General features: G+C 47.7%; 1 protein-coding gene across 9 annotated transcripts in view; it reads right to left on the bottom strand.

The window, feature by feature from the left end:
- Window positions 1–19750, bottom strand: part of DHX57 (DExH-box helicase 57) — a 473349-nt gene that overhangs the window by 184205 nt on the left and 269394 nt on the right. For all 9 annotated transcript variants that reach the window (XM_029594371.1, XM_029594374.1, XM_029594373.1 and 6 more), the window contains one exon: window positions 16904–17180. In XM_029594371.1, coding sequence (XP_029450231.1) covers window positions 16904–17180 — 277 coding nt within the window. The remainder of the gene's footprint in view (window positions 1–16903; window positions 17181–19750) is intronic.

Below are 19750 nucleotides of genomic sequence, written 5' to 3'. Positions count from 1 at the left end.
GGCACTCCGCCCCTGGTGGGACGGTGCCTTCGAAACAATTGGTTCCAAGAACTCTGGCGGTCTGTGCCTTGCTGAAAGGAAGATCCGGTGGATCGTGAGGAGTGAAAACGACGATTCCCCTGAAATCTCGCCCGCTGAGGAAAGGATCTCCGCGATCTGGGTCTATCCTCTGGCAACCTATGGACCTTGTTCTCTCCCAGAGACTTAATCATGTCCTCCAGCTGCTGACCAAACAGCAACTTACCCTTAAAGGGTAAGGAACCCAGCTGCGCCTCAGAGACATCCGCAGCCCAATGTCTCAGCCAGAGAAGCCTGCGAGCTGAAACAGCTGACACTTTGGTTCTACCTGAAGTTCGCAACAGGTCATACACTGCACTATATGCCACCACTGCTTCTAGACGGCTTCTAGACGGTAAATGTATCATCGGGTCACGCTAGAGAGATAACGTTCCTGGATGGAAGAAATGATAGCTTTATGGAGCAATTGGTTCAGGAACCGACGAGAGAGGGAGCAATTTTAGATCTAATTCTCAGTGGAGCACAGGACTTGGTGAGAGGGGTAACGGTGGTGGGGCCCCTTGGCAATAGTGATCATAATATGATCAAATTTGATTTAATGACTGGAAAAGGAACAGTGTGCAAATCCAAGGCTCTCGTGCTAAACTTTCAAAAGGGAAACTTTGATAAAATGAGAAAAATTGTTAGAAAAAAACTGAAAGGAGCAGCTACAAAAGTAAAAAATGTCCAAGAGGCGTGGTCATTGTTAAAAAATACCATTCTAGAAGCACAGTCCAGATGTATTCCACACATTAAGAAAGGTGGAAAGAAGGCAAAACGATTACCGGCATGGTTAAAAGGGGAGGTGAAAGAAGCTATTTTAGCCAAAAGATCTTCATTCAAAAATTGGAAGAAGGATCCAACAGAAGAAAATAGGATAAAGCATAAACATTGGCAAGTTAAATGTAAGACATTGATAAGACAGGCTAAGAAAGAATTTGAAAAGAAGTTGGCTGTAGAGGCAAAAACTCACAGTAAAAACTTTTTAAAATATATCCGAAGCAGAAAGCCTGTGAGGGAGTCAGTTGGACCGTTAGATGATCGAGGGGTTAAAGGGGCACTTAGAGAAGATAAGGCCATCGCGGAAAGATTAAATGATTTCTTTGCTTCGGTGTTTACTGAAGAGGATGTTGGGGAGGTACCCGTAATGGAGAAGGTTTTCATGGGTAATGATTCAGATGGACTGAATCAAATCACGGTGAACCTAGAAGATGTGGTAGGCCTGATTGACAAACTGAAGAGTAGTAAATCACCTGGACCGGATGGTATACACCCCAGAGTTCTGAAGGAACTAAAAAATGAAATTTCAGACCTATTAGTAAAAATTTGTAACTTATCATTAAAATCATCCATTGTACCTGAAGACTGGAGGATAGCAAATGTAACCCCAATATTTAAAAAGGGCTCCAGGGGCGATCCGGGAAACTACAGACCGGTTAGCCTGACTTCAGTGCCAGGAAAAATAGTGGAAAGTGTTCTAAACATCAAAATCACAGAACATATAGAAAGACATGGTTTAATGGAACAAAGTCAGCATGGCTTTACCCAGGGCAAGTCTTGCCTCACAAATCTGCTTCACTTTTTTGAAGGAGTTAATAAACATGTGGATAAAGGTGAACCGGTAGATATAGTATACTTGGATTTTCAGAAGGCGTTTGACAAAGTTCCTCATGAGAGGCTTCTAGGAAAAGTAAAAAGTCATGGGATAGGTGGCGATGTCCTTTCGTGGATTGCAAACTGGCTAAAAGACAGGAAACAGAGAGTAGGATTAAATGGGCAATTTTCTCAGTGGAAGGGAGTGGACAGTGGAGTGCCTCAGGGATCTGTATTGGGACCCTTACTGTTCAATATATTTATAAATGATCTGGAAAGAAATACGACGAGTGAGATAATCAAATTTGCAGATGACACAAAATTGTGCAGAGTAGTTAGATCACAAGCAGATTGTGATAAATTGCAGGAAGACCTTGTGAGACTGGAAAATTGGGCATCCAAATGGCAGATGAAATTTAATGTGGATAAGTGCAAGGTGATGCATATAGGGAAAAATAACCCATGCTATAATTACACGATGTTGGGTTCCATATTAGGTGCTACAACCCAAGAAAGAGATCTAGGTGTCATAGTGGATAACACATTGAAATCGTCGGTTCAGTGTGCTGCGGCAGTCAAAAAAGCAAACAGAATGTTGGGAATTATTAGAAAAGGAATGATGAATAAAACGGAAAATGTCATAATGCCTCTGTATCGCTCCATGGTGAGACCGCACCTTGAATACTGTGTACAATTCTGGTCGCCGCATCTCAAAAAAGATATAATTGCGATGGAGAAGGTACAGAGAAGGGCTACCAAAATGATAAGGGGAATGGAACAACTCCCCTATGAGGAAAGACTAAAGAGGTTAGGACTTTTCAGCTTGGAGAAGAGACGACTGAGGGGGGATATGATAGAGGTGTTTAAAATCATGAGAGGTCTAGAACGGGTAGATGTGAATCGGTTATTTACTCTTTCGGATAGTAGAAGGACTAGGGGACACTCCATGAAGTTAGCATGGGGCACATTTAAAACTAATCAGAGAAAGTTCTTTTTTACTCAACGCACAATTAAACTCTGGAATTTGTTGCCAGAGAATGTGGTTCGTGCAGTTAGTATAGCTGTGTTTAAAAAAGGATTGGATAAGTTCTTGGAGGAGAAGTCCATTACCTGCTATTAAGTTCACTTAGAGAATAGCCACTGCCATTAGCAATGGTTACATGGAATAGACTTAGTTTTTGGGTACTTGCCAGGTTCTTATGGCCTGGATTGGCCACTGTTGGAAACAGGATGCTGGGCTTGATGGACCCTTGGTCTGACCCAGTATGGCATTTTCTTATGTTCTTATGTTCTTATGTGTCGCCTCAGCGTCAGAGAGGGATGCTGTTGACTGGAACTCCTGTACCCAGCAGAGACTGGCGCGCAGCACAAAACTGCTGCATATAGCAGCTCGAACCCCCAGAGCAGACACTTCAAATATCTTCTTCAGCTGCAATTCCAATTTCCGATCCTGTAAATCCTTCAGGGCCATGGCTTCCATGACCGGGATAGTTGTCTTCTTAGTAATAGCAGAGACCGCGGCATCCACCTTGGGGACGCATCTCCAGCGCCTCCTCCGGGAGCGGGTATAAGCTTATCCATAGCTCGTCCCACCTTCAAACCGAGATCCGGAGTGTCCCACTCCTTGAACAAAAGATCCATCACCGACATACGAAAAGGAATGAGCTGGGCCCCTGAGCCCTACCATCACCAGATCCTTAGCCCAAAACGGGAATCCTCCGGATGCATGTCGATGCTGAGCTCCTCTAAAATGGCTGGGATAAAGGGAACCCAACTCATCCTTCCGGAACAAGCGTACAACCTTCGGATCATCATCCTCCACCGTGGGCAAACCCCCCTGCTTGACTGGTTGGAGGTGAGAATCCGGGTCCACATCCAGCCCCTCTCCCAGGACCTGTGGAGAACGCTTGGCATCTGAGATGTCCGGTCTGAGCTGTATCCCGGACAGGAAAGAGACCTTAGAGGGCGCTTCATCTTGGGACCCTCTCTTCCCCCAGGTGACTTGGGGCACTTATGCGAAGAAGAACTTCTAACTGCCCCTGCCGACAAGGAAGACCGACGTGGGATCTTGCCACTGTGCCCCCTATCCATCTTATGAGTCTTCAGGTCCTTGTGCAGCAAGCGAACCAATTCCGAGGAGAATGAGGAAGACCCATCAGAGTCGTTTTCTTGTCCCTCCTCCAAGGAATCCATGTCCCCCGCTGGTCCTTCGCTACCCCCAGGGGCAGCAGGTCTAGGGGAAAGAGGTGATGGGGAGATCCCCTCCCCCAGCGCTGCCCTCTCTTGATCCCTGAAGGTCTGCAACAGGGCCTCTGGCCCAGCACTGAGGCGAAAAGGATCCGGGGACTGACGCTGCCGATCAGGCCTCCCAGGCTCCCAGCGCGTCCTGGAACTGTCCCCTGCCTGCTTGTGCTGAATCGGTCTCTGGGAAGGCCCTTCACCGCCCGACAAGCAATCTATGCAGATCCCAGCGAGCGCAGCTGCACGCCGAGTAGGCCACACCCCGCCCTCGATTAGGCACAAATCTGAAAAAAAGAACCGTGGCGACCAGCAGCCTCCCCCCAGGAACACAGTGATGGATCGGACGGCGAAAATCCGCGTCGGGAGGAAACCCGGAGCGCCCGCTCGACCAGGGAAAAAGAAGTACCTGCAGGTTAATAGTTTTGCCTCTTTGTTGCTCGTCAACGTGGCCCAGCTGAAAGAGAATGAGCCGGGGCCCCCAGTATCTCTCTCAGCCACTTAGTCTCAGGGTCCCCAAGCCTCTGCTCTGAAGTCTCAACTACCAGGGGGGATGGTCCCACCAGGACCTAACTAACAACCCCCTGGGAGGCAAAACAGACACTCACCTGAAACTTCTGTCATCTGACTTTTTATTTTATTATTATTATTATTATTATTTTTAAATATAAAGCACAGCTCCTACCTACAAACTCTCACTAGCTAGCCCAGACTAAAGGTTTTGCACCTTCACCATCTGCTGAAGACAGAGAAATACTGACAGACTCTAGGTGGCACCTCAGGGATATAGGACCCTGAGGTCCTCCCCTCCAGCAGTCTCCATCTGCTGGAGGGGAGGCAAAACCCAGCTGTCCTGGACTGATCCGGGTACATACAAGGAACAATATACTTTCTGATTCTCAACTCTGCTTCCCTGCCTTTATGTAAACTTCCCTGAAAAATACATTAGTTCAAAACATCTGCAGCGAAGGGAGGGACTTGGCCTGGTATTACAGTATTAAAGGAAAGGAAATTATCAGATAAGTAATAATTTCACCTTCCTCTTCAGCCAGTTAAGACAAGGCTAGACCAATGGGATGTACCCAACCTACTCCCTCATAGGGCAGGATGCTACCCCAGCCCCTCATAACACTAAGATGAAGGATGTCTCTTCTCAAGCTCTGACATCCAGGTGGTAATGCTTAATGAAAGGATTCAGACAATGACCAAGTTTCCGCTTTAAAAATCTCCAAAAGAAAACCAATCATAATTCCACACAGGAAACAGTCTGTGCCCTTGTGAAATGAGCCTGTACTTGCTTCGGCAAAGAAATTTCAGCAGCCTCCTTAATCCAACGAGCCCCGTAACCCTAGAGGCCACTTCCCTTTCCACATTTCACTATATAGAGCAAAGATAATCAGAGTACCTGAAACCACTAGTTACTTTTAGATAGAAACATAGAAATGATGGCAGAAGAAGAACAAACGGCCCATCCAGTCTGCCCAGCAAGCTTCGCACTTTTTTTTTTCCTTATACTTATCTGTTACTCTTGGCTCTTAGTAACCTTTTGGTTCTATTTCCCTTCCACCCTCACCATTAATGTAGAGAGCAGTGTTGGAACTGCATCTAAGTGAAATATCTAGCTTAATTAGTTAGGGGTAGTAACCGCCGCAATAAGCAAGCTACACCCATGCTTATTTGTTTACCCAGACTATGTAATTCAGTCCTTGTTGGTTGTTGTCTGTATATAGATCCACTTTTCTTCATTCCCCCTGCCATTGAAGCAGAGAGCTATGCTGGATATGCATTGAAAGTGAAGTATCAGGCTTATTTGGTTTGGGGTAGTAACCGCCGTAACAAGCAAACTACTCCCCGCTTTTTTGTGAATGCAAATCCTTTTTTCCACATTTCCTCTTGCCGTTGAAGCTTAGAGCAATGTTGGAGTCGCATTAACTATGTGCATGTTTATTGAATAAGGGTATTATCTCCACAGGTAGTAGCCGTCATTCCCGTGAGCCACCCACTCTTCATTCATGTCCACTAGACTTTATGGATCCACAGTGTTTATCCCACGCCCTTTGAAGCTGTTGCTCGTACCTGGTGAGCCGACTGGATTGGTAAGATCTAGGCCAACCATTGCATAGCAATGCTGAATACAGTTCATATTCCAATCAGGTGGTGTTCTCTGTCACACTTGCTCCAAGCCTGCTGGGACTGTACGAAATGAAAAGTTGAGATGCTTTTCTATGGGTTGCATACGTTGATTGTAATATAGCAGGGCTATTTTACAGTCCAAGCTATAGAGATTCATTCTCTCTCTTAGGCATGAGGTTTTGAAAAGAACGTAGGAAGTACCTACAGGTTTAAATGAAACTCAGAAACTACTTTTGTAAGAACTTGGGATGTGTTCTGAGCATCGCCTTATCTTGAAAAAAAATTGTAGTAAGGGGGATAGTGAACTAGTGCTTGCAATTCACTTACTCATCGAGTAGCAGTAATTGCCACTAAGAGCAGAGTAATTGCCATTTCAGTGGCGCAGAGTCTAGAGGCTCATATTGAGGTTGCATCAGGTGAGTTAGAATTGTATTTATGTCCCAGGGCACCCACCGTCTTAATTGCCGGGTGCAGATGTAGGAGGCCCTTCATGAACTTTGATATTAATGGATGTGTGGAAACGGGTTTTCCATTCTCTGTGGACTGATAGGCTGAAATAGCGCTTAGATTTACTTGCACTGAAGCAATTGCAAATCCAGTTTTTGCTAATGAATGATAAATGTTATGGCTCACAATTAAAGGGATCTATGTGGTGAGTGGCCCACCAGGTTGAGTAACATCGCTACTTAAAGGAGTAGTTGTGCTTGGTAGATGGTTTTCTAGCAGAAAGAAGAACTTCATGATTTTTGCCCCAGAAGGGACCACTGCTTTAAGACTGTGTTCAACATCCATGCAGTCAGATTGAGAGATGGTAGTATAGGATGTAGTAGAGCAATGTCTTCCTGTGAAACAAGGGAGGGATCATTCCCCAGTTGAATTGGAGGTTCTGTGGATAATTGAACGAGATACACATACCATACTTGTTGTGACGATGCTAGCATGACAAGAATCATCATACCTTGTTCCTATTTCAGTTTCGGTTCACGATATGAGTTGTATTGGAGGAAAAGCATATCCGGGCCTGTGTTCCAAGAGATTAGAAAAGCATCTGGAGCTTCGCAGAGGAAACCAGGTTGGATGGAGCAAAATTGGTTTAAATTTCAGATTCTGCTGTATCGCAAAGAGGTCGCTCCAAGGGAGACCCCATAGTTTGAAGAGTCGGTCGGCAATGTTTTGGTCTAACGACCATGTGTGTGGCCGGAATGTTCTGCTACGCCTGTCTGCTATTGTGCTCTGAATTCCTGGCAGGTAAAATGCCTGGAGAATTGCTTCATTCCAGATTGCCAAGTGTGTAAAGTTTTCTGGCAGAGCGAGTAGAGGATCCAGTTCCCACTTGTTTGTTCACACAGAAAATAGCTATTTGGTTGTCCATTTAAGTCATATTATTCCCCTTCAGTATATAATGGAATGCTTTAAGGGCGTAACTCATTGCTCAATTCCAGCAGATTGATTTGAAACTGTCTTTTCTAGACTGACCAGAGACCCTGCATCCTGAATTGTCTGGTATGGGTACCTCAACTTAGAGTGGAGGCATTGACGACTAGTATCACTTGATACGATGCTAGTTGTAAGGGAACACCCTTCTATAAAATAAGGTTAAAACCACTAGTGTATTTCTTCCTTCATGTCTGAGGTGACAGAAATTTTCGTGTAAAGAGGCTGGAGAAATTGATTCCATTGTGATTGCAAGCCCTATTAAAGACACCATATATGTGGCTGCATAAATGGTACATGTATCACTGCAGCTAGGTGGCCTAGAAGCATGAGGACTCAACGAGCTTTGGTTTCAGCAAAGCCTTTGCCATTTTGAATAAGTTTTGCGCTTGCTCAGGGGGCAAAAAGGCTTGTGCTTGCAATGTGTCTATGATGGCTTCAATGAAATGAGGTCCTTATATGGGTTGTAGAATTGAATTCTGAAAATGTATCATGAATCCAAGGGACTGCAGAGTGCAAATCAAAACTTGAAGGTGTTCCTGCTGTGTCCTTAATAGAACTATCCTGTCATTATAAATGAGCTACTACCACTGCAATGCATTTCAAAAAGACTCGTGGGACTGCAGACGATCCAAATGGAAGGACTTTGTACTGGTAGTAGCGATTCCCAACTTTGAAGCACAGGTAACGCCAAAAGGAAAGGTGTATTGAACAGGCAGAGAAATGTTCCCCACAAAGACCCTAAGTTCCTTCATTGCCATGGAGCAATTCCTCTAATGCCTTTTTTTTTTTTTTATATTGAGCTCTGTGACAGCAAACCGCCCAAGCTTAATGTCACAGTTCCTCTAATTCAAAGGCAAGTTAGAGAGACAGAGAGAGGCTGGAAAGGAAGGGAGAAAGTGGGAGGAGGGAGACAAAAAAAACAAAAAACCTAGGAGAAGAAACAAACCAAGGCCCCCTGGAAGCCCTCTGGCCCACCCAGCTCAGATGAAGTAAGCCAGGCTATTACCTCTGGAGCTCCTGACACCTTTTTTTTTCTTAACTTCTTCTGTCTGTTTTCAATTTGAAGAACTAGGCACTGTCACTCAACTGAGGGAAGGAGAAGCTAGTTTTTTACCTCACAGGAGCTCCAAGTAATCCTGCTTCTTTCAACTGCATGGGATGCCTTTCAATCATTTGTTGGAGATAGCAAATGTTGCTTACCTGTAACAGGTGTTCTCACAGGACAGCAGGATGTTAGTCCTCACATAAGGGTGACATCACAGGATGGAGCCCAATCACGGAACACTTCTGTCAAAGTTTCCAGAACTTTGACTGGCCCCTACTGGGCATGCCCAGCATGGCACTAACCCTGCAGCCAGCAGGGGTCCCCCCCTTCAGTCTTATTTGAAAGCTACAGGCACTGCCGAAAAACAAAAACAACAAAACGTTACGAACCCAACACCGCGGGGTGGCGGGCAGGTTTCGTGAGGACTAACATCCTGCTGTCCTGTGAGAACACCTGTTACAGGTAAGCAACATTTGCTTTCTCACAGGACAAGCAGGATGGTAGTCCTCACATATGGGTGAGTACAGAGCTGAGGATGTCCGAACATGCATCAAATGTACCCAACGGCGTGCAACAGGCACAACAACTGGGGTGGAATTTGGTAGAGGGCATCCTGAACCCCACCGGGCAGGCGGAAGGGTGTTGGAACGTCACGTTGGAAACAGGTTATGCAGGACCGACTGGCCGAAGATGGAATCTTGTCTTCCGGCTTTGTCCAAGCAATAGTGGGCTGCGAAAGTGTGGAGAACACTCCAGGTGGCAGCCCTGCAAATGTCAGGAAGTGGCACCCATCGTAGGTGTGCTACTGACGTCGCCATGGCCCTCACAGAGTGTGCTTTAACACGGTCTTGAAAAGGAATGCCTGCTTGCTGATAGCCAAAAGATATGCAGTCCGCCAACCATGAGGAGAGAGTCTGCTTACCCACAGGGTGCCCTAATTTGTTGGGATGGAAAGAGACGAATAATTGAGGGCTCTTCCTGCGGGCAACTGTACGGTCTAGGTAGAACGCTAGAGCCCGTTTACAGTCAAGGGTATGCAGAGCCTGTTCCCCTGGATTGGAGTGGGGCCTGGGAAAGAAGATAGGTAGTATGATGGATTGGTTAATGTGAAACTCCGAAACTACCTTAGGTAAGAACTTAGGGTGAGTGCGGAGTACCGCCCGGTCCTGCAGGAGTTTAGTGTAAGGTGGATAGGTAACTAGGGCCTGTAACTCACTAACCCTGCGAGCTGAAGTGATAGCCAAAAGGAAAATCACTTTCCATGTGAGATATTTTAGGTCACAGGAGTGAAGAGGTTCGAATGGTGGTTTCATGAGCAGACCGAGAACCAGATTAAGGTCCCAAGAAGGGGCCGGAGGACGTAAAGGTGGCTTGTTATGGAGCAAGCCTTTCAGAAAACGTGTTACGAGGGGTTGTACTGATATAGGAACATCCCCGACACCTTTATGGAAGACGGCTACCGCACTGACATGCATTCTGATAGAAGAGGTCTTAAGACCTGACTCCGATAAATGCCAGAGATAGTCCAAAAACCTTGGGATTGGACAGGAAAAGGGATCAAGGGATTGCGAAGAGCACCATGATGTATACCTTTTCCATTTATAGGAATAAGATTTTCTTGTGGAAGGCTTCCGTGAAGCAATCAGGCCACGAGAAACTGAATCTGAAAGGTTAAGTGGTTGAAGGATTAACCTTTCAACATCCATGCCGTCAGAGACAGGGCCTGAAGATTGGGATGGTGCAGACATCCGTCATTCTGAGTGATCAGAAGCGGGTCCATTCCCAAAGGAATGTGCTTGCGGCTGGAAAGATCCTGGAGTATGGGAAACCACACTTGGTGTGGCCAGTGAGGTGCTATCAGGATCATGGTTCCCTTGTCCTGACGGAGCTTCATGAGAGTCTTCAAGAGAAGAGGAAGTGGAGGGAATGCATAAAGCAGACCGGTTGCCCATGAGAGGGAGAATGCATCTCTGGGCTGAGAGTGAATGCTGCGAATGAGGGTGAAGTAATTGTCCACTTTGTGGTTCTGAGGGTACGCAAAGAGGTCTGTCTGGGGGTAACCCCACTGTTGGAAGATGAAGGTCGCTACCGAGAGGTTGAGAGACCACGCGTGCGGTTGGAAGACACGACTCAGTTTGTCTGCCAAGACATTGTGCACTCCCGGCAAGTAGGTGGCCCTGAGGTACATCGAGTGGGAGAGCGCTTCCGCCCAAATCTGCGCAGCTTCCTGACACAGAAGGAAGGAGCCTGTGCCTCCCTGGTTGTTGATGTACCACATGGCCACCTGGTTGTCCGTCTGAATCATGATGACGTGATTTGATAGGCAATCCTGAAAAGCTCTGAGAGCATATCGCATTGCTCGAAGCTCCAGGAAATTTATCTGGTGTTTGGCTTCCTCTGGAGACCAAGATCCTTGTGTCTGCAGATCATTCACATGGGATCCCCACCCAAGGTTGGAAGCGTCGGTGGTGAGAATGAGTTGAGGATCTGGTAGTTGAAAGGGCAGTCCCTGGAGGAGATTGTTCTGATCTTTCCACCAGTCGAGAGACAGACGGAGTGAGTCGGTGATGTGGACAATGGTCGACAGAGGATGAACAGCTTGAATCCATTGTGACCCCAGAGTCCAATGCATGAGCCTCATGGCCAGGCGGGCCATTGGTGTGACATGAACTGAGGATGCCATGTGTCCGAGAAGGACGAGGAATTGCCGAGCTGTTGCTGTATACTGAGACTGCAAATGGTGAGCGAGAGACACGAGGGTTAGCGCTCGTTGTTGAGGTAGAAAGGCTTTTGCCTGCAAGGTGTCCAAGTGTGCCCCAATGAACGACAAGGTTTGAGGTGGGACTAAATAGGATTTCTCGTAATTGACGAGAAATCCTAGAGAAATTAGAGTGTGTAGGGTCAAATCGAGGGACGACCGAGCGGCTTGCTGATTAACCAGTCGTCCAGATAGGGATAGATGTGAACACCTTCTTTCCTGAGGAAATCTGCGACAACTACGAGACATTTGGTAAAGACTCGTGGTGCCGATGCTAGGCCGAATGGAAGCACTCGGTATTGATAGTGCTTTGGGCCTACTAAAAACCTGAGGTACTTGCGATGAGCTGGAGATATCGCAATGTGGGTGTATGCGTCCTGGAGGTCCAGAAAGCAGAGCCAGTCTCCTCTTTGCAGAAGAGGTAGAAGCGAGCCCAAGGTTACCATCTTGAACTTTTCCCGCTGGAGGTACTTGTTGAGGGCACGTAGGTCCAGAATTGGATGAAGCCCCCCGGATTTTTTGGGGATCAAAAAGTACGGGGAATAGAACCCTAGGCCTTGCTGCAAAAGTGGGACGGGTTCTATTGCTCCTAACTGGAGAAGAAGGGAAACCTCCTGCTCCAGAAGGAGAGAGTGGTCGGATACTCTCCATGCTTGCAGAGGTGGTGAGTCCGGTGAAAGAGCAAGAAAGTTTAGGTGGTAACCATGAGCAATGATTGCTAGCAGCCATTGGTCGGTTGTGATTGATTGCCACATGCCGTGAAAGTGGCACAATTGACCTCCCACTGGTATGCTTGGCAGAGGAATCAGGCTGCTGCTCTCCAAGTGAAAGTCAAAAACCTGAAGCAGACCCCGGCTGGGGAGCTGCTTGCGGCTTTTGCTTTCGGGCCTGGCGAGGCTGAGGTTTTTGATAAGGCCTCGTAGTTCAGGACCTTGGTGGTGGAGGATAGTACTTCCTTGGACGGAAGAATGACTTCTTAAGAGTCCTTCCTGAAGGGCTGTCTAGAGGGAAGTCAGAAGGTATCAATGAGAGCTGTTTAAGGGTCTCATGGTGGTCCTTTAATTCAGCCACTATTTGCTGGATTTGTTCACCAAACAGATTGTCTCCTACACAGGGCAGGTCAGATAGCCTGTCTTGTACTTCTGGGCGAAGGTCAGAAGATTTGAGCCAGGCCCAGCATCTTGCCGAAATGGCAGCTGCACACACTCTAGTAGAGGTGTCGAAGATATCGTAAGCTGTTCTTATCTCATGCTTTCCTGCCTCAAACCCCTTGTTGACAAGGATTTGAAGCTGTTCTTGGAATTGGTCAGGCAGGGTTTCAGAGAAGTCCTGTATCTGCTTGAAAATGACCCTGTTGTATTGGGTCATGTACAGCTGGTACGAAGCAATTCTGGAGATGAGCATGGCCCCTTGGAACACTCGTCGACCAATATGGTCTAGGACAGAGCTTTCCAAAGTGTGTGTCGGGACACATTAGTGTGTCGCCTGTAGTGTGGAGGTGTGTCGCCCGGTCCACAGGGCCGGCAGAAGCAGGGAACTATAGCAGGAAGATCGGTGGGCAGTGGTGGAGCTTACATCACCACGGCCCGAAGAAAAGGGTCACGTTCACTCCTCCTCCTTCCTGCCTGTGCAGCCCTGGAAGAAAAACGTTGCCGGAGCCGCGTGGGCAGGAAGGAGGAGGAGCATCTGCTGCGTACAGAAGAAGAGCAGCATTAATGGGCCGTTGCGGATCCCACGTCGCGACGGCCCGAGAAGAGGAGGAAACCCGATAGCAGGGCCGCTGCGGATCCCACGTCGCGGCAGCCCAAGAAGAGGAGGAAACCAGATAGCAGGGCCGCTGCAGTTCCCATGTCACGGCCAGGGAAGATCAGGGCCTCTGAAGAGCCCATCCTTCGGCAACCCGTGCAGAGGGACAGCATGTGCCAGTGAGAGCCTGTGCTTGAGCAAGAGAGCATGTAGGAGTGAGAGAGCCTGTGTGTGTGAGAGTGAGACAGCATGTGCACGAGAGAGACAGTATGTATGTATATATGAGAGAGAGGCATGTGAGAGCTGTGGATGTGTGAGATTGCATGTGAGTGAGAGCCTGTGTGTGTGAGAATGTGTGAGATAGTGTGTGAGAATGAGAACCTGATTGTGTGTTTGAGGGAAGACAGATGGAGAGAAAAGAAATAGAAAAAAAGACCCTGTAAAAGGAATTGGCAAAAAAACAAGAAAGGAAAGGTGGAAAAAAAAGCCTGTGACCAACCGATTAGAAAACTAAGATCAGACAGCAAAGGTAAAAAAAAAAATTACTTTTTAGTGATTGGCACATGTAATCTTTGGGAATGTGCAAGAGTAGCACTTTCTCTATGCCGATCTCACAATGTACGAGATCAGCATGGAGGAAGTGGAAGCCTGCAAATATTTATTATGAGATAGGTTGTGTTGTGAAACATTTTATTTATGTATATATTTAAGGAAACATACATAAATTGTTGAAATACATTTTGTTCATTTAACCTTTAACTTCTGGTTTGCCGGTAGACTGAATTACTGTGTCACGAAATTATGTTTGTCTAAAAAGTGTGTCACCAACATGAAAAGTTTGGAAAGCTCTGGTCTAGGAACTTGTGTTCCTTAACAGAAGAGGTACAGCAGTGAGGCTTCGTCCTTTTTGCATTCTTTTGAGCCGATTCTACCACAACTGAGTGGTGGTCGAGCTGAGATTTGTGAAAGCCAGGGGCTGAATGCACTAAATAGGTAGTGTCAGCCTTCCTGTGTACTGGAGCAATGGATCCAGGGTTTTTCCAGTTCTTTTTTAGGAGGTCAAGAAGAACTTGATGAATGGGAATAGAAGTGATCACTTTAGGGCAGTGGTTCTCAACCCTGTCCTGGGGACCCCACTAGCCAGTCGGGTTTTCATGATATCCACAATGAATATGCATGAGAGAAAATTTGCATGCTATGGAGGCAGTGTATGCAAATTTTCTCTCATGCATATTCATTGTGGATATCATGAAAACCCGACTGGCTAGTGGGGTCCCCAGGACAGGGTTGAGAACCACTGCTTTAGGGGCATCCATGAACTTGAGAAGCTCCATCATCTGGTGCCTATCATCCTGCTCCGTTTGAAGCTGAAAAGGGACCAAGTCAGACATTTCCTTCACAAAATTAATGAAAGAAAGGTCCTCTGGAGGAGAACGCTTTCTACTTTCAGTAGGAGAGGGAGGTGAAGGTAAGTCATCGGTGTCTGTGGAAGTATCATCACCCCAGGTGTCATAAGGATCAGCAGGCTGACCTATAGGACAAGAAGGGGGTTGGATACCCGAAGGCCCCGGCTGAGGCTCCGAGAAAATCGAAGGAATCACCGAGGGCACCGTGGACGCCCTGGAGGGCATTGGTGCCGGCATCGAAGGCATCAATGGCGCCGATGTGTGTATCGCCCCCGATGAATGAATCGGTGGTGAGGGACAACATGGCATCGATGGCTGAGACAATACCCCCGAAGGAGGAATGCGGAACGGTGTTTCTCCTCCCAATGAAGCTGTCAACGGGGAGCGCACAGGAGCCATCGGAGACCCGGGAATCACCGGTGGAAGGGCGGTCATGAGCGCCTCCATCCGGGATAGCAGCGGTGCCAGTGCTGCTGGAATCGGGTCGTGACCGGTTCCACTCTCGGTGCCGATGTCGGTGCCAGAGGAACGTGGAGCGGTTGCATCACCTTGTCGATGGCCTCCTGGACCAGCCAGTCCAGTTCTTCCCGGAGACCTGGAGCAAGCAGCCCCGGCTCCATGACGGAAAAGGGAGGCGGAGGCACAGTTGGAGGGACCACCTTTACAGGCGGAATCGCGACTCCCAAACCCCGATCGGGTGAGGGTGGCCTCGATGTCCCGGTCGCAGGAATGGTCGGTGCCGTTCCTGGACGGGGCTTCTTCGATGGTGGCTCGGACAGTGGTGAGGTCGATGATTTCGCTCCCTCGACAGTCCGAGACTTATGATGCCGATGGTGATGTTTCTCCCTACGATCCCCTCGATCTTGAGGGGGAGTAACGGGAGTCGATGGCCGTGAAGACGTCGATGGCGGGCGGTCACCGGACAGTGGTCGATGCCGGTGTCGGTTCCGATGACGTCGATGCGATGGATGGCGTCGGGGTGTGAGCACGGAAGAGGAGTCCCATCTTCTCCATTCTGGCTTTGCGACCTTTTGGTGTCATGAGGGCACATTTGGTGCAAGTCAGGACATCATGCTCACGGCCTAAACACATTACACAGACTCCATGAGGGTCTGTGATAGACATGGTGCGAGTACAGTCCGGGCACAGACGAAACCCCGACGCCATGGCCATAGAAAAAATCGAGCCGCGGTACGGTCGATGGCCAGAAGGCCGCGAGGGCCAAACTCGACGATAATCGATGAAAGACGGTCAAAAACTTACCGGAGTACCGCGGCCTGAGAAAAGTTGAGGAGGGACCCCTGTGGGGCAATTTAAATTTAAATTAACTCCGTGAGGAAAATTCCTGTCAGGAATCTCTTCAGAGCTCCTAAACCGCGAGGCTACTGCTGCGCGGAAAAAAGAAGACTGAAGGGGGACCCCTGCTGGCTGCAGGGTTAGTGCCATGCTGGGCATGCCCAGTAGGGGTCAGTCAAAGTTCTGGAAACTTTGACAGAAGTGTTCCATGATTGGGCTCCATCCTGTGATGTCACCCATATGTGAGGACTACCATCCTGCTTGTCCTGTGAGAAAGAGAATACTTGCAGGCTGGTGTTAGCACAGAGGTATATAAGGAGTGACATCAGTCTATCTGCTGGTTGGTGTGCATAAGCCACTGGCCTGGCCTGACTGGATGAAGAAGAGGGCAATTTTCAAAGCCATTTGTATGGGTAAAACAGTGCTTTACCCACAGAAATTGGGTCTCTGAGAATTACCTACCCTGTATGCAGGTAAAATTGCAAGTGTAGTGCCACTAAACATGCACTTTTACCCATGTTTTAAAGAAGGTGTTCCCAGTGATGGGGTAGGGAAGAGGTTTGAAATTACATGTACACTTAAGTTTTCAAAATTATATGCATATTTTTTTCCAGGTAAAGTTATCTGCCCAAAAAGCAGGTGCAAAGTTGTGCAGGTACTTTTAGGCAATTTTCAAAGACAAAATTTTCCCTTTTAAAACTGGTACAAAGTCGATGGGGAAAAAAAGTACCCTCGAAGTTAGTTATCCAAAGTAATCCAGAAAAATGAGGGGTGGAAAGGAAGAGGTATAATGTAAAATGCTAACCCATCCGCTTAAGACAAATTCTTCACTACATGGATGTAGTGAAAGCTATTAGTATAGCTGTGTTTAAAAAAGGTTTGGACAAGATCCTGGAGGAAAAGTCCATTAACCATTATTAAGGTAGAGTTTCAGATATCCACTGCTTATTCTTGGGATAAGCAGCTTGGAATCTATCTACTCTTGGGATCCTGCCAGGTATTTATTATCTGGATTGGCCACTATTTGAAACAGGATACTGGGCTTGATGGATCTTTGGTCTGAGCCAGTATGGCAAGTCTTATGTTAAGAAGTAGGGCTATAAGTTAGACAGTCTACTATGCCCTCATGAATATTTAAGCACATTATTTATATATATCTTTCACAGGAAGTTTCCAATATACAAGAATACTTACAAATGGGGATTTGAAAGCCAGACTTGCTGCAATAGTCAGAGCAGGATCCAAGCAGCGGAAAATGGCTCCAAAGAGCATAAGTTTGCCTATTCTAACATCAACAGGTAGAGAGGCCAAATGGTAGCCAAGTGGAGTCAGCTTTTCATCTGGTGTCAAAGCCCCCAGGTCATGTAGGCGGAGCTTGGAAGCCTGCAGAGACTCTGCTCTTGGAGGCTCAATTAACTGTGACAAAACCCATTCAAGACGTTTCTCAGCAAACATCTCCAGCATCTTAATCCTGAAAGAAGAGACAACTGCTGAGAATGTTTTTTTTTTATTAAATATAGTTTAAAAGCAAGCATGTTGCCCTGTAAATGAAAGAGCAAAGTTATTCATTCATCTGAAAAAGCTATAAACCCAGCAAAGTGCATCTAGAAACCAAACCAATGGAAGTAAAAAATGAGCATTTCATTGTTCTGTACTCTGGATACTAAGGGCTGCCTGTCTGTGTTGGGAGGGTGATGTCTGGACAATGTCACTCCAACCCATATTCGGATAACTGGAAATCCAGGGGAACATCTGTATAAATGTTCTGCTGAACATCCAGGAAAAGTTATTTGTATTAAAAAAAAAAAAAAATCATCACATTTAAGGCCTATCTGTGCAGACCAACTTATCCACTCAAATTGAGCACCCAATAAGGCACTCGCTGGCTTTGGTGAGGCCTCACCAAAGACCCTGTACAGATTTTCTTCCATGTCCATGCAGCACTTGTGGGAAGTACCAAAACTCCCCTAAACTGGGTGGGAAGAAGTAAGTGCTGCTTTGAGTCAACCAGCTCCGAAAGGAGAAATTATTACTTACCTGATAATTTCCTTTTCTTTAACAAGAATGGGTGGATCCAGAACCAGTAGGTTTATGCACCTCTACCAGCTGAAGGAGACTGAGCAAAGCTGACATCCCAGTATATATACCCCTGCAATGACATCAGCCAGCCAGTATTCTCCGCAAAAGCCAGCTGTGATAAGCTAACAAAACTTGATTATTAACGGAAAACCATTCTAGCACTCAGCCAACAGGAAAACACTGAGCTCAGACAAGGAGTGTAATAACACTAGTCTAGGGATTGGAGTAACACTTACCAGTTACCCCTGGAACACACAGCCACACAGGAGGACAAAGGCACAACCTTCCAGCAGCCAAGGGCAGGAAAGGGATCCACCTGTCCTTATTAAAGAACAGGAAGTTATCAGGTAAGTAGTAATTTCTCCTCTCTTAGCATATGGACAGGTGGATCCAGAACCAGTGGGGATGCACCAAAGCTACTCCCGAAAAGGGCAGGAGGCAGCCAATTCCAATTAACACTGCACATGCAAAGGTTGTATCCTCCTGGGCCTGCACATCCAGGTGGTAATTCCTGGAAAAGATGTTTAAGTAGGACCATGTTGCAGCTCGGCAAATGTCAACAGAAGACAACAGTAACTTCTGCTAATGTCACTGCCTGAGCCCTAGTGGAATGAGCCCTAATCTGACTAGGCAACAGCTGCTCAGCATCTACATACATGGCTGTGACTACCTCCGTAATTCAGCGGCTATAGTAGCCCGCAAAACCGGCTCGCCCTGTTTACTCCCCTATGGAGAACAGGAGCCTTCGCAAATCTGCATGCCAGGGTTTTCTGGGCCAATCTGGTACCACCAGAAGCACTTTCCCCTTATGACTCAATCCTCTGAATCATTCTGCCCAACCTGGGCCATGGGGGAAAGGCATACATTATAGCTTGCCCTCTGGCCACTCCTGCACTGATGCCCAAGGACATTTGATCTCTTCTGCGACTGAAGAAGTGAGGAACCTTCCCATTGTAAGAAGTCGGCAGCAGTTCCAGAAACTGAAGGCCTCACTGTTGCGTGTGCCGGCCACGGCAGGCCCGCAGTCAGGCCCACTTACCTGGTTCCACATCTCTTGCAGCCGTGGGCAGCCGCTTCCTTGCTTGGGCTGCTTCTGTTGCTCCCAGCTCCTCAGAGGATGTCCCAGTTCCACGGGGAGACGCAGTAGTCTCGCGCCATGCCTCTCCCTAGGCCCGCACGCAACTGGTCGACCTTTAAAGAGGCCATGGCGGGAATCCACTCCATGGCCCCGGATGACGACGTCACTGGATCCTGGTATATAAGGCCAGGCCCAGCCAGTGCTTCCTTGGCTTGGCAACAGGTCACCATGCTTGGCGTGTGCTTAGTTGCTCATTCCTACGTTTCCTCTGTATTCCTGCTTCGTGTGTGTTCCTGATTCCTGAGTTCCGTGTCTACCCTGCTTGATACCTAGCTTCACTCCTGCTTTGTCTGACTACCGTTCCTGCTTGACACACCTTGTTTGACCCGTGTCCATTTTGTCACTACTCCTCGTTTGCCGCCTGCCCTGATCACAGCCTGCTCTACCATGCCTCTACTGAATCTATTCTGGACTTGGCCTCTCAGGCTTCAGCCTGTTCATACTCAGGCGCCCAATGTCTTGCTCCCAAATTCTCCTTGGCGTCCGAGTCTCCGGGACTCTGCCTTGTCTGGACATGTTCTCCAGTCTCAGTCACCGCTGCTGGCCCCTGGCTGATTCTCACATCACTTCTGGGAAGACCTTGGACGGAGGCCCACCTAAGACCAGGCAGCCCCAGTACCCAAAGGCTCAACCTGCGGGAAACGAGGGCTGGTATTGGCGAAGCTCCAGCTGGCCTCCGTCAATCAGCCAGCTCCGCCTGCCGATGGTGGGGACCCGTAGGGCTCGCCCTGCAGGTAGTGTCAACCCCACCTCAGCCCAAGGGTCCACCTCCTGCGCAACACCCACAATCCACTACAAGCTTTAATGCCTCATTTGACAATTCC

Source organism: Rhinatrema bivittatum, chromosome 3 (genome assembly GCF_901001135.1).
Source record: "Rhinatrema bivittatum chromosome 3, aRhiBiv1.1, whole genome shotgun sequence".
In the NCBI taxonomy this organism is placed as follows: domain Eukaryota; kingdom Metazoa; phylum Chordata; class Amphibia; order Gymnophiona; family Rhinatrematidae; genus Rhinatrema; species Rhinatrema bivittatum.
The sequence above is the reverse complement of the archived record's forward strand: the minus strand, read 5'-3'. Positions and strand labels throughout refer to the sequence as shown.